Below are 14,557 nucleotides of genomic sequence, written 5' to 3'. Positions count from 1 at the left end.
GTAAAGGCAGAGAAGTGAAGTTGCCTTTGGTTGTGATGTTTTTCTCTTTCCCGTTGTAGCTTCCTCTTTCTCTTCACCAGCTCAGCACTGCTGGCAGCTTTTTATAAACCACGATTCCTACTGCTGTCAGCTTGTTTGGAAACGACATGGTGAGCTCAGTCCCGCAGCTACTGCTGTGGGTTTGTGTTTCATTGCAGGCCGGATTTGCTCTAAATTCTGTACCCACCATCATAGTTTTGATTCCAAAACATCCAAGATGCTCTGTATATTGAAAAAAATTCAGTTCAAAGCAGAATTTTCCACTAAATATACATAGCTATGTAGCATAAGCTGAAAGTGGAAATCCAATCTCCTAAATACAAAGTAAAAAACTTCTGCACAAAGCGACAGCCTCTGGAAGGTTAAACTGTGGCAGGGTGGGCAGTAGTACTGGGTGATTCTAGGTTGACAGGAATCTGCACTGTGCATGCTAAGTGATGTCATGACCAGAACAATAGCTGTGGAACAAAAAAGCAATATTAAGATTTTCCTTTTTGAAGAATCTTTAAAATTCCTCAGACAGCAGACCTCAGTCTCCACAAGAGGCAGGGTGGATAGGGGAGTAGAATGCTGTTCAGAAAGATTATGATTACAGGAATTATCAGGAATGAAACAGTGAAAAAGCTTTCTTTAGTCATGGCATCAAGGAGAGATTCCTAGCAAAGCAGGCAGAAGCAAGGGGAAGGAGCAGGAGCAGGACAGAGGAAACACCACGGATTGGGGTAGTGAGATAAACAGCACCAGCACTCTTGAAGTCCTTGCACTCTGCCTGCTACTCCATGACAACTTTGCCATTGGTTTACTGGAGAAGCTCTTGGGACAGACATGTTCTAGTTTTTCTCACCACAGCAGAAATCCTACAGCCCATTATGGACTGGGGGATGATGGCAAGATCTTGGCTGGAGACAAATGGTACTCAGAAGAAAAAGTGTACAAATAAAATAAAATAAAATAAAATAAAATAAAGAGGCACCTCTAGATCTCAGAGTTAAAAAATATTCTTACTTGCAGATCTCTGAAATTCATCTATGTAGGTGCAAGCATGTATGCATTTTACATGGCCAGCTTAAGCCCACTGAAAAGAGTGTTATTTTTTATATTTCTCTCCAATTCCTCAGAAATGCTTCATTGACTTGCAAAGGCCTACAGATCATGAGCTGAAAAATCCCTAAATACTGACTGGAAAATATAGGTCTAAACACAATACTTTTGCTGGTTAAACTAAGTTTATTCTGTAGTACTGAATTAAAGGAAAACAACAGCTTTGGTAATAGCATGCTGCAACTGTAAACTATGCTAACTTTTGTCAGTGTTTAAAATACACAATCCAGTACTTTAATTAAATTTTAAAGGCTTTGTATATGAGTGAGGTCTGTGACTGAAGAGACAAGAAACTTGAGTAAGTCCAGGGGCATGGGAGAGGGAATAAGGTCACTGCAGAAGAGTGGAAGCCTCATTCATCAGTAGAGCGTATTTTATCAGCAGCTTTATGTGTATTTGCCCATGCTGTACATAACTGCATGTAATATTTCTAGTAGAACTGTAAGTATCTCAGCCTCTCATGTTACCAGTTACAGAGGGTCACAGTGGTTACCAGCAAGACCCCCACTCAACAGAAAAAGCCATTAGAAAGTTTGTCCCCTTCTCAGCTGGCAGGAGTCGGGTAATCTGAGTTATAAATACTCAGCCATTGCTCTGTTTTGGTGTCTACTCCTCTGTCTCCTATCATCTCCTACTCAGAAAAGAACCATTTCCCTTTTCTTAATGACCACTGAAATCATTTAGGGAATTTCCAGCACATGGTGTGCAGATTCTGATTCACTTTAACCCCAGAAAATGTTTAACTCCTTCTGGTAATTATTGTGAATTGATCCAGTCCTACAAATGAAGATACCCCAAGTTCCTCTTTCCCGTTTTCCTCCTCAGCCATATACAAGCACTTTGCATTCAAAGCATTCTGCTCCCCTGCACCCCACTGCCATGGCACTGAAATCCTTGTCATAACACCTTAGGCTCTCCACATGGTTAATTTGTTCAGATTTGTGACTCTTTCTTCTCCTAAAACAGGAAGATAATTTCATTCTTCTCATTTTCCAAGATACATACCTCTTAGTTTACTCTTCTGTAACATCCTTTAAAATACAACCACTAATATAATAGGGTCAAAACAAAACCTCTCAGTTTTCCTTCTCCCTCTTTCTATTAGCAAAGCTATTGTAAAGCTTGCTGTCCTTGAGGGTTGTCTCTGACATTATGCCAATCTACACAACCAGGCTTTATCGAGGATGTGCAGTTTCCTCTTGTAGAACACCTGTAAGAGGAATATTTTTTACTTTCCTTTCACTGCTTAAACTCTTGCCCACCAATGACCTGGAAAACAACAGTCTCCTTCTGTCTGGTGTTCCTGGCTTCAGATTCTTTTTGCTTTCTCTCCTTTCTTCATTCTAAGGGGGAGATCAAATCACTATTCAAAAACTTTCTGTTGCATTTCTCCACTATTTTCCTTTAAACTATCAGATCAAAACCAAATTTTGATGTCCTTTAAGACCCTCCACACAGCTATTCCCCCCTAATATTTGTTTCTTTAATGTGCAATATGTTATGCAATTGTTCAATGTTTGATGTAATACTGTTGGCACAACAAAAAAAATTAACTAGAGTTCAGTACAGTACCCACTGTACTGTAGATACAGCAAATTGCTTGCATTAAAATAAAAAGATTGCAACATTAGAGGACCAATAGCCACAGTCATGCAAGCAAGAGGAGGGAGGAAATAAAGTATCAGCCCACATATTGTTAGCAGAACAACTTTGCAAAAAACATAGTACTAAAAAAATAGAGCAAAACAACTGCAATCAAACAAAAATCCATCAACACCTTCAATGGGCCTGTAGTCTTTACCTGGCTGATGAAGCATTTGTCAAAGCAGTAAGCTAACTTTGCTCCTAAAGAAAGGTAGAGCTTAAGATGGAGCTACTTATCTCTAGGCTGTTAATTTTTTCTACCAGATTAGGTAAGGATTTCAGCTTTTTACCAAACCCTGCAGATTTCAAGACACCTGAAAAAAATCACAGGCAAAAAAGTAAAAATGGAGACTGAATAATCTAACTGCATGTGACTTATTTAGTAAAGACTGTCTGAGGTTACAAAAGAATGAATTTTAATTAATTAAAACACAATGTTTCTAATTGGTAAAAAGTTTCTACAGATAACATACTCCTGAGTGTGTCATACACACACCTCCCTAGTCACATACAAAAAGCTGTGACCTTTGGGCTTGCATACATGCTTCACCTCCTATGCAGCCAAACATCCATGGGGAGGATGGAAGGCAGCACTGGCTCCCAGTACTTCAGTTCCTCTGTCTGTGCAACACTCCAGGCAAGTCCTTGTCAAAATGGTGGCAGAGAGCCAGAAGCACAGCTACAAACCCACCAGCTACCTAAGAACATTTATTTGTGAAAAGTGTGGTTCTCTTTAGAATTCTGAGAGATTGCTAAGGGGTATAATCCTAATAAGATGCAAGTCTGGAAAGTGTTATTTACATTAGGAGAGCAAGACTAGGTACAGCTGAGCTCTCAGGAAAGAGCTGCTGCCTAAATATCCAAATCAAGCTCCACACAGCAAAGATATCTCTGACACAACTTGTCAGAGGTCACTACAGACTCAGGGTAAGAATCCTGACAATGGTGAATGTAGATCGACAAAGCAGTATTAGGATGCATAAACTGGATTCTTTTCAGATTAAACTGAAGGTATAGCTCAGGTCTCCAGCTGCAAATGGGAATTCCATGGCATCAGAATAGAATCAGTCTGAAGTGATGCCCTGTTAAAAGCAATACCAGGTGTATTGAGCCTCCACCACCAGCATTTTTCTCTACAATATATTCTTCTCAAGCTGAATCACAGATTCACCTTAACCTTATAACTTAATTTTACCATTAAAGTATCTGATTGGTTTTTTTGGGGGGGGAATGTGGAGGTGAGAGGGAAGGTAACCTCTATTGGACTCTAGGCTCTTTATGAAGGGATGATAGACGATTCTACCTTCACTTTACTGGTGCTGCTGACTGTAGGTAGGATGTACACTGGATATAGACTTCAAAAGTAGATGGTGTTAAAACAGTCTTCCATGTTAATCGCTTGAAATGATACTAAGGTTTTGAGAAATTGGATGACAATAAGTGAGCAGAAATGTGTAAGTTGAAAATCTGTTGCCCAGAGAATGCAGATCATTAAAAACCATATAAAATCTTATAGTTATTTCAAAATGCCTTAAAACCCAAACAAGTTTTCCCAAATACAGTAAGTAATAAAATGCAGCTGGCATGTGAACAGATCTTAAAGCCATATAAATTTCCAAAGAGAGATTTTATTTTTTGCCGAATTCTGTTTTATGGAGAGTTTAAAAGTTACTAATCAAATGAAAAAATAAATGCTTTTCATTTCTGTAAGTGCTTGCATATCATAATAGTTCTTAAAATACCCATGAAATTTTCTCTTCCTCCAAATGGAAGTGGTTTTCTCCATTCTGATATGGATGGAGTCTAGTCTATGCTTGAAAATCTTTGCCAATATATTGAAGCTAGTTAAAACTGATGTTTTAATTACATTTTTATGACATTTCCCACTAGGAAAAGTCTTTGTACAGATGCTCGTTCATAAAACTCAGGTACTCATGAAAGCTGAACTGTCAAAAGCCCTTTTTTGCAAGTACGAACTGCATCAGCTCCGGGAAGGGATACCCACACAGAGAGGAAAAGCCTTTATTCAGATATAGTCATGCCAGTAAACCTGTGGGTATCACAAGGGTGAGTGACACTACCACAGTAGAAATGGGAGCACATATTTCAGGAGAGTCTATAGTCAGACTGTTAAAGGCCCTAGGGTGCAGGTCCATGTGAGAAAAAGAGGTAACAAATTCTTTTTAGCCAGAATTTGCAGCAGCCGTTTTCTGCCTCCTACTCTCTCATATCAACATATGCAACAAAGATATTTCAATTCACATCTTCAACTAAGTAGGAGTGCATGCAACAAGCAGTTATCAAGAGAGGACTGTCCTCCAGATCCCACAGGTTCCACAGTCAGAGACCCATGTCATCTCAATGGATAAAAAATGTTAAAGGATGGTATACAAGATCTACAACACATATTAGGCCTAGATAAAAACAAGTTCCATGCTAAAACATAGTACTGTGAAGAATATGGAACACACAGGGGAATTCCTTGCTTAGAGGTGTTGTCTTTCTGTTGCAAGAAAACTCAGTAGCAGAATCTGTGTAAACACCTGTTTCTGATTAAAGGACTACAGAATGACTGATGTTCTGTGGTTTTAGTAGGGGGGAAAATTACCTTCCAAGCACCAAACAAGGTTTGAGGTGACGAGACCTCTCTGTGATGTGGCTGCTAGAAGAAACCCTTTTTCTTTGGTAGTTTGTGGTTAGAAATAGCTTAAAGAACAAATGGCCAGAGGTAGGGCAAGAAATGCTTCAAAAAACTGCACAGAGTGAGGTGATGCTTAGAGGGAAAGGATTCATATGAATGTTTAATGTTATCAGAAATAATCTTTCAAAAACTTAATCCTTCAACTCATCAGGTTTTTCTCTAGTTCTCAAAATTCCATTGTGGAGAAGGATCTCCACCCTAATTCAAAAGCATTTTTAAAGGTTAAAATACATTCTGTGAGTAGCAGTTAACATCACATACCTCTGGAAATCAGTTTGCTACTACACAACTGTTTTGTAACTTCATCTATTTTCTTCATGTAAGTCATCTAATAAGGCAACTGCAAGGATCTGGGGCAAAAGTATCACCTCTAGCAGGCCTTGCTTTAGAGGTGAGAAGACTCTGTGCTTACAAACAGAGGATAAAATACCAGTTATATGCAATTGTGAGAAATCAGTCTGTTGAGCATGGTTGTTACTAGTGATGTTCCTATACAAGTGGGATAAACAAGTGTTTTATCTCACTTTGAGCATTTCCATCCATGGAGATGCCCTCTTTTCTAGGAAGAGTATTAAATTGCTGGACTTCCTGCTCGTCCTGAAACCTTATGGCATATTATTTAGTTTTGATTCAGCATACAGAGAATCAATTTAATTATTTATATAGATTGCCTTGGTGCACTTACAATTACTGTATGTTTGGACCTGGTTGATAATGTTGGCAACCCAGCATTCCCCGAGTGCAGTAAGGCTGGTGCAAAATATCTGTCCTTATTAGGCAATTTCCTGTGCTAAAAGTCAGTGCAGAAATGTCCTCCAGCCTATGGAATGGAGGCATTTCATGCCACTTTAGTAGAAGCCTCTCTGCATAAAACACGTTTAATATTTGCAGAAGCTGCTTAAGCTATCTTTCAGTGTGCAATGAATCAGATAGCATATCTTCCTTGCTCTGAATAGCCTTGTTAATAGACACAAAATTTCCACAATTGCTTTTATCACCTATTATTCAATTACCCACTGTAAGATTTGTGTGTTCACTCCCTTCTCCTCTGTTTGCACTGAATTTTATCATCAGGGTGTTACTTGGCTTCTCTCCTTTTCCCCCAGGTGGTTTGATCACTTCCAGGCTGGTATCCAGGGGGAGACTGGAAAAGCACCTCAGAAACAGAAGTGGACTGTTAAGCAGCTTGCTTATTCCCAGGCTGAAGTCAAGAGTTCATGGTATGAATTAAGGAAGAATTAAATGCTTATGCATCAACTAATGCTGACGAAAACCAGTCTAAGGCTTCAAGAGTTAATATCCCATCATGTTCTTGATATTATCCCATTGCTAATATGGTTTGCTTGTGGAGTTCCTGAGGGTGGGGAATGAGAGGAACTTGTGAGTAGCCTCTGGTTTTACCAGTGTACAAGGGAGGAAGTCTGGAGTGGCTGAAATTCCCCTTGCACACAGATCCAGGTGAGTGGTAAGCAGGCTGCTTTTAAAAGCAGAACCTGTGGCACATGGGCATACACTGAAGGGGAACAAACCAGACATAGAAACTTCACTTTTCCAAGACATTAGTAACTAACTGCAAAGCAAGAAGGCATGTTGCAGAATGAGAGCTCTCTCCCCTTGTAGCCAGACCTCAACCCCTACCCCCTGCCCCAAGCCCCACTCGCCTCTGGCACTGCCAGAACCTGCATATGAAGAGCATTTGTTCAGCACAGCCAAATGCCAGCAGAGCACTGGGATAAAGAGAGGAGAGAAAATCAAGCGAGCAGAGCTAACACAAAATCTCTACAAGGTATTTCTGCACCTGACACTTTGAGCAGGAGTCTATAAATCTTATTCTCTATTCACTGTTGCAGACACTCAGGACATGAGGGAAGTCATTGTGAGAGACATTTAATACTTTCTCCTTTTCCCCATTCACTTTCTCCTTGCAGGAATTATAAAACAAAAGAGTTCACAAGAAACAAATAGGAGGACAAAGTATCTTTCACTGAATTTATTCTCGTGCAAAGCTGATGACAAAAGTCTCATGGGCATAACTTCACTGTTTTGTAAAAACCTAAGGCTGTCTATTTGAAACTGCATACTCTTTTTTTCCTATCTGCTAAGTATTGCCACATCATTTCAACACAGGACTATTATTAATGCAAGTCTACGCCACTGCTCTGGCCTCTCAGAAGTTGTCAGGGCTGTGTCTATGATCTCTCATTAAACCTGAGAGCAGCAGCACCATGGTTCTGGTTCATGTGCAGTGGGAAGCGCAGAGCCTTCCCCCAGTGCTGCACCCACCCGCTCGCTTGCTGATGGCAGGCTCTGGGCTGCTGATTACACAGCCAAGCACCTGTCCATGGCTGGGGCAGACTTCCTGCTGCAGCGCCACAGCTCCCTGAAATGAGATTTATGCAAACTGGCTCAAGTGTGATGTCACAGCGCACTGATAGACCCAGGGCCTATCTGCCTTCTACAGACATTTGATAAAATCAGGAACTTCGCATACAACTCGGGAAGAAGTTCACCTCCAAACCTATTAGGGCAAACTATGAAAACTTGTTAGGGTCCTCTTGTCCTGAGATCCACCACTGCTAAGGGACTTCACGGAGTCCAAGGATCTCACTTTTTTTCTTTTTTCTTAATTTTCTCGTTATTTTTCCTTTTTTCCCCACCATTTTTAAATATGATATTTTGCAAGTCAGTTATTCTGGATGTTTGAAAACTGAATTAAGAAAAATTCACTCAGAAGTTGGCTGAATGTTGCAAGCTTGCAAGATGGAAGGATTTCCCCTTATTCCCCCTGTGAGTATATGGATTTATTTGTAATATGGATCAGTAGGTTCAGTAGCAAAAGGCAAAGTAAACCAGGTTTTGTTATTTGAGAATATCTCTGTTTTGGTCTGTATTTGTAATGCCAGGAAGTTCGGCTTGGGTCAATATATAAAACTAGTGACAACACTGCAATGAAAGGGAAATTAACATTTCCTCCCTAAACTTGTATCTGATTTTGATCTCCATTTGTTTTCACAGATTAAATGTATGGTATTTTTCTACAGGGTGTTTATAACAAGTCAGTAAATCTCTCTTCTTCAGTGCCACCTAAGTGATATAAAAGCCATCTTTCTTCAGATTGTAATTCTTAATCATCTGAAGTCTCTGACATAGTTTATGTATTTAACTGCCTACTAATCTGTGAGAGAAGAGTTGTTGAACGTTGATTTACATATTGCAGATTTTAGGACTCTGTGTGTTCTTTTCAATGATGGCATTTTAGTTTTTAACCTAATTTTTTCTTGAATTTTCTTGAATTCACTGACTGTGAAAAAGCAACTCGTTAATGGGGAAAAAGCCTACAGTCCTTATTTAAGTCTTTCAATGTTTTCCCTAACATATAAATTTTTCTGTGTGCCTGTGGGGCAGGTCTATCCTTTCCTTAACTCTAAGCATTGTCGCACTGCTGAAATTTATTGTACGGTGAGTTAAAAAATTATTATTTATGAAAAAAATAATGTCACTAACCTGCTGTTCAGAAACCAGGCTTAATGGGAAATCGCTAAAGAGATTGGGTACAAGAGGCCTTAATTAGATTTCATTAAGTTTGTAGAAGCTGAAGAGGTGTCAGATAAGGTGGTTGACTTGGCTTTTTATGTGGTAGATGGCTTACAGTAATTGCTATACCTGTGTCAGATAACAGAGAGAGACAATGCAGATCCAAAGGGTTTTTAACAAAAACTTATAAGAAGTTTTGGTTTTGTCTTGTCCTATTTAACGAAGACTAAAGACATTTCTTATCTTTCATCCAGAAAGATTGCCCTTTGAATCCCTGTCATGTTCAGAATTCATGATAACTGAAAGTATTTATCTTATTTTTGGGGGAGAGCCTTTATTTTCTCAGTTTATCATCAATCCTCCTGAAATCACCTATCTACCCAAAGGGTGAGCAGACTCTAAAAATGATTCTTCTCTTTCTTAAATACACAGGATTTCCCAATAGGTCTCCTGTAAGTGCAACAGAACAGAAATCTGAATAGAAACGAGCTTAAAAAACATATCTAGAGATTTCTCAGTATGTTACTTGTTGGGCTTAACAAAAAATAAATTATAAAGAAACACAAACCTTGTCTTTAGCTACCCCAGAAAACTGCATCTCCATTCAAAAAAAACCCCAATTGTTAATTTTCTATCTATTCATTAACTCATAGCCAAGTTTTCCGCTTTTTTTCCCCCAGCGTTGAATTCCAGGACATATGTTGAATAACTTGAGTGAAAATCTAAACAGTTTGGCCCGTATTCTAATTTTTGTTGCAGTTAATGTCTGAACTGCGTTCAGATGAGTGATACAACTGGCAGTGAAAACCCAATTGCATCTTACTGAAGCTCTTGATAGAGCAATTTGGGTTGTTTTTTTTTTTTTGTTTTGTGATTAAACTGTCAAAAAATTAATAATTTTGTGGTTTGTACTTTCAAAGTGTCTTTAAGTGCGCTTTGAGCACTGCCAGCTAGAGTCCTACAAGTCTGTCTCCTGGGACTTTTTCAGTGGGGAGACACGAGCCTGGTTCTAGGCAGGGGTTGCAGCAGCACTTCCCTCCTCCACCCTTCCCCGTTCAGTTGAGGGTGGGTCAGTAACTGCTTTCTCTTGCCTGGGCTAGGAAATTCTTATCCCTCAGCTGGAAAACACTATTTAAATTGTTTGGGAGTACTGCATCTTCCTCTGAAGATTAGAAATTTTGTGGGGAAAAGTTCTGCAGACTGGGTCTGTGTCTTCCAGTGTGGGATAGAATTCAGTTGTGTTATGGGTCAAAACATTAAGTCAAACACCTTTGCCTGAAGAGGGTTCCAGTACAATATGAATCCTTAAGTAGCCACCTGTAGAAATCACAGCTTTGAATGAAGTATTTTTGTATGAGAGCAAAAATGCCCCACAGAAGTACTCTGTTCCACATAACTGCATTATCAACACGGTCCAGTGAGGCCGGCCCAATGAGTAATCATGCTAATATTTTTACTCATCTTTTCTAAAAGAGTTATACTGTAATTTTTTTCCAAGGAAATAAAGTTAATCTTGGCCTTAAAGCTTGTCTCAGCAGCACATCACTGGAAATTGTCTGAAGTATTTTTGAATCACATGCCAGTGAATAGTTATATCAAGATAACAAACAGATCAGCATTTAGTGATTTTACAATTCCCTGGAATCATCTGACAAAGTCTTGGGGAATAACAAGATTTTCAGACTGCTATTCAGTTGAGTCCAATTTGTCTCTCTTAACCAATGACAGCTGAGCTTTCTGACTGGTTTTGTGGCTTTTCCCTTGAGTTTCAGGGCAAAGATGGAAGACTGAGGCCACTCTTCATTTGTAAAAGTCTGTGGCAGAAAGTATTGTTTGTTGACCTCTTACTTGAGGGTAGAATACTGTCTTAGATAGTGCACTGCACCTCATGGCATGCATGCAAGGAGATACCAACTTTAGACAACAACTATGGGATCGTAACAAAGCTTTCAGTCATTCTTTTACATGGGAACAACCGATAGAACAAATGGCCATTGACATCAGTTAAATATTAAACATAAGCTATTCTTTGCTTTTTGTCAGGAGTAACAAAAGAGTTCAGTGTCATGGAAGAGCTGTCAGTAAGATGATGAAATGGGTGTGGGTGGGGAGGTTCCAGAGAAGGACAGGGCAAGTGAGTAAAGATTGACACAAGAGGCAACAGCAGTACATGGCGAAGCCTGTTCTCTCTAATTAGAGAAAACATTTCTAAATAAATTTTTCTTTAAAAAACAAAAAAACCCACTCCCCCAAAAAACCAGAAAGCAATTAAAAACATGTTATTGAAAATAGCCTTTCTAATAAATAGAGGGAAATATCACACTTTCCCATAGGATAATTAGAGAGAATACATGCTCTTCTATGTCTTTAACCACCATCCAATTAAGTTGATGATAAGTAGACTTTTAAATATTTAATACATCTTGCCATGTTTGTTACTGTGCCCTTGAAGATCAGACACCAAGATAGAAAGCAGTGGCATTACAAGTCCTGTGTGGGGACAAATTGGTCCGGTTGCATGAGTTAACAAGGATATGCACACATGTATTTTATCAAAAGGATCACTGGACAGGAAACAAATCCAAGGACAAAAATTCCAAGGATCCACGATAAAGATATTTTAAGCCCCAGACTTTCAAACCAAAGTTTATAGTATCCCAATGCCCTATGTAAAATTGGGGTACTAGATCTACTTTTTTAGATGTTGGGTATCTGCAACTCACTCTGTAGTCAGTCATATGTGTAATTATTAAGGGAGTCATTGTTTTAAGAGTCTATTTAACACACCTCCCTTTAGCTCTGCTCATTGAATATGCATCTGAACTGTAAAAGTAGTTTTTGAATGGTAAAATACTTCATTCTCAGCTGTCAGACTGTGAGACACTATTGACTGTTAATGTATATTGTTCTGAAGTGGGGGAGTTTGGAAACTGAGAGAAGACAACAAAGGAAAGCACAATTAGGAAAAGCCAAACATTCTTTTCCTTGCCTAAAATATGTATTTTTTATCTACTTTTGGACTGATGCTTGGCCTTCCTGCCAAGCTATGCTTCTGTAAAGATATGAGTGATAGATGCCTTGCTGTACCTCTGGAAATTTTAGCAAATTAAGCCTATATTGACAGGATAGTGATTTCTTTCTAAATTAGTTTACTTTTGGCTGAACAGTTATCAGCATTTAAAACTTCAATGCATTTAGGTATTAACATCTTAATAATTTGTATCAGTTTCTAATATCTTAGTTGAGAAGAAACAGATTTTTCTTTCAAACAATGTACATTTATATGAATTTTTAACCTCTGTTTTTCCTAACTAGTATGATATGCATTTTCCATTTAGATGTTGACCTTTCCCCTTCGCAGAACATCAGTGCTTTCCTTTGAATTATAGTATATAATTTACAATATTAATTAAAGTTTCGTTTTTAATTTATAATATAATAATTAAAAATTTTGAATATGAAGGCATAAGTTTATATATTTACCAGGAAGCATATATTTAGGGAAAGGAAATGAGGGAATGGGATGAACTAATTTGCAAAGATAATGAAAAGGAGAAATTCCATTCAGAACTTTATCCTAAAGAAAGCAAAATACAGTTGCATTACTTTTTCTTGTCAGAGATCAGAATACACCAAAGGTGGAAGGAATGAAGATGAGTAATACATATAACCAGAGAGAACACCAAGAAAATACATGGAGAAAAAGCAGAAACATTGAGGAGATACATGCTGTACTGACTTTTTGACCACCTCTCTGAAATCTGGAAAACATGTTATACTTCCTATTGTATCTCTGTGTGAATAAAGGGCAATTCTACTGTAATCACATAGATGTGGAAAGGGAGACTGTACCTAGAGTAGAGCTCTGGAGACCAGAGAAGAGTCCCATCACTGCTATTCCTGTGTGGATGCAGTTAAAGGATGACTTGTCCCTTTTCCTTAGTCTTTCCCCTAGAAAACCTTTACTGTGGCTTATCATCTTCTCAAGATTTCTCCAAAGCAATTATCCATCACCCCTGATTCTATCTGGGGCTTGTAGCCAGGTGATGGATTTTCTCTTGAGGCTTTAAATATTCCGTGTATCTGACTCCCAGTTAGTGTGTGTGCTGAAAGTCACAAAGTTTTAGACAATCTTACCAGTGCCTTTTGATGATACACTAATAGAACACATGGGTGCTGCTAAGGATTTACCAAGTTCCAAAATAATTTTTGAAAGTGTTTTGTTGGGTTTTTTTTGATATGTGTTCTAACATCTTAATCCTCAGAAAGAGACAATCTTTAAATCCCCAAATTCCAACAGAATGAACTGAAGGAGTTAACCAGAAGAATTAAAGAAACCAGAAAAAAAAAAGTCCTTTCCTTTTGCTAGCTGCTTATCTACCACCTCCATCTGGATTTTAGTGGCAGCTGCTACCTTAGGTTCCATTTCTCAAGCAGTCTAGAGGAGTAAGAAAACGAGAAGCTGTCCTGTATTTCTGTCATGCTGTTACCACAGCTTAAGCTTAAAAAATGCAGGTGTTCCAAAAATGTGACAGGTTCATGGAGGGAAAGGATTTGGGACATACAGATAGGCATATGAAATATAAACACAAGAAACACACCGATCATATAGCTATCATGTTATTCTAAATATTTGTCCTTCAAAGTTAGTTATGATGGAGTCATTGATAGAATTAAAATGATTCTATTAACACCTAGAAATACTAGAAGTAATTTCCTTCCCAAAAAAGGCAAGAAGGTGGTTGAGTTCTTTGCTGTTGACAGTGCAAGAATTTGTTTGGATTGGAAGGAAATACTGTAACAAACTTAATTGAACTAAGGTTTAACAAAACAGACACTGTCTTTCTCTAACTCTTATTCTGGAAATAAACGAGAAGAAACACAACTAATAGTAAACAACCTTTAATGGGACAACATAAGATCTTACTCAGTGTTCCAATTGGAATACTAGGCCTGAGAGGGAAGAGAAGTGGGCAAGTTACCCTATGTCACCTGTTTTGAGAAGATAGAGAAGACTTTAATTCTACAGCTAAGCATCCAACAGGTCACAACTCACTATTTGCCCCACATTTGGACTTTCAAAGTTTTCACTGTATGTATCTAGAAGCCCTGTGCAGTTGATTTGAGGTAGCAAACATTTAGAGGTCACCTTGGGCAGTAACTGAGAAAGAAAATGTGTTTATGCCCTCTGTCAGTGTCACTATGCTCTGACAGACTGCCACTATTTAGTCAGACCTTGTAGAAACATTATATTTAGGCAAGACAAGTTTCTGTCTTCTTTTTTGTATTCCTGTGTCCAGGAATAATAATCATCATCATCAATAAAAGAAAATGTCTGTTACTACCAAAGAAAATATTTGCACTTGTGCATAATACCTACAACAGCTCTAAAGCAGTATCCTCAGAAGGCTGGAGTGTGGGATACAAGGGATTTCTGTATTACAACTGGACAAGTTCTGCTACACAGGCTGGGTCTCTTTTCTACTGGGATTACTTTTTTTTTTTTTCCCCAAAACCAGTGTTTGGCATCACACATTT

General features: G+C 38.5%; 1 protein-coding gene across 1 annotated transcript in view; it reads left to right on the top strand.

Moving 5' to 3' along the window:
* The first annotated feature begins 7,919 nt into the window (after positions 1-7,919).
* The window catches only part of SPI1 (Spi-1 proto-oncogene), a 19,806-nt gene continuing 13,168 nt past the window's right edge, over positions 7,920-14,557 (top strand). Inside the window, exon 1 of the mRNA XM_005419459.2 lies at positions 7,920-8,272. Within this exon, the coding sequence (XP_005419516.1) occupies positions 8,228-8,272 (45 nt within the window). The 5' untranslated portion in view covers positions 7,920-8,227. The remainder of the gene's footprint in view (positions 8,273-14,557) is intronic.

Source organism: Geospiza fortis, unplaced genomic scaffold (assembly GCF_000277835.1).
Source record: "Geospiza fortis unplaced genomic scaffold, GeoFor_1.0 scaffold66, whole genome shotgun sequence".
NCBI classification, from domain to species: Eukaryota; Metazoa; Chordata; class Aves; order Passeriformes; family Thraupidae; genus Geospiza; species Geospiza fortis.
Note: the sequence above shows the minus strand (reverse complement) of the source record. Positions and strands in the feature narration are given on the sequence as shown.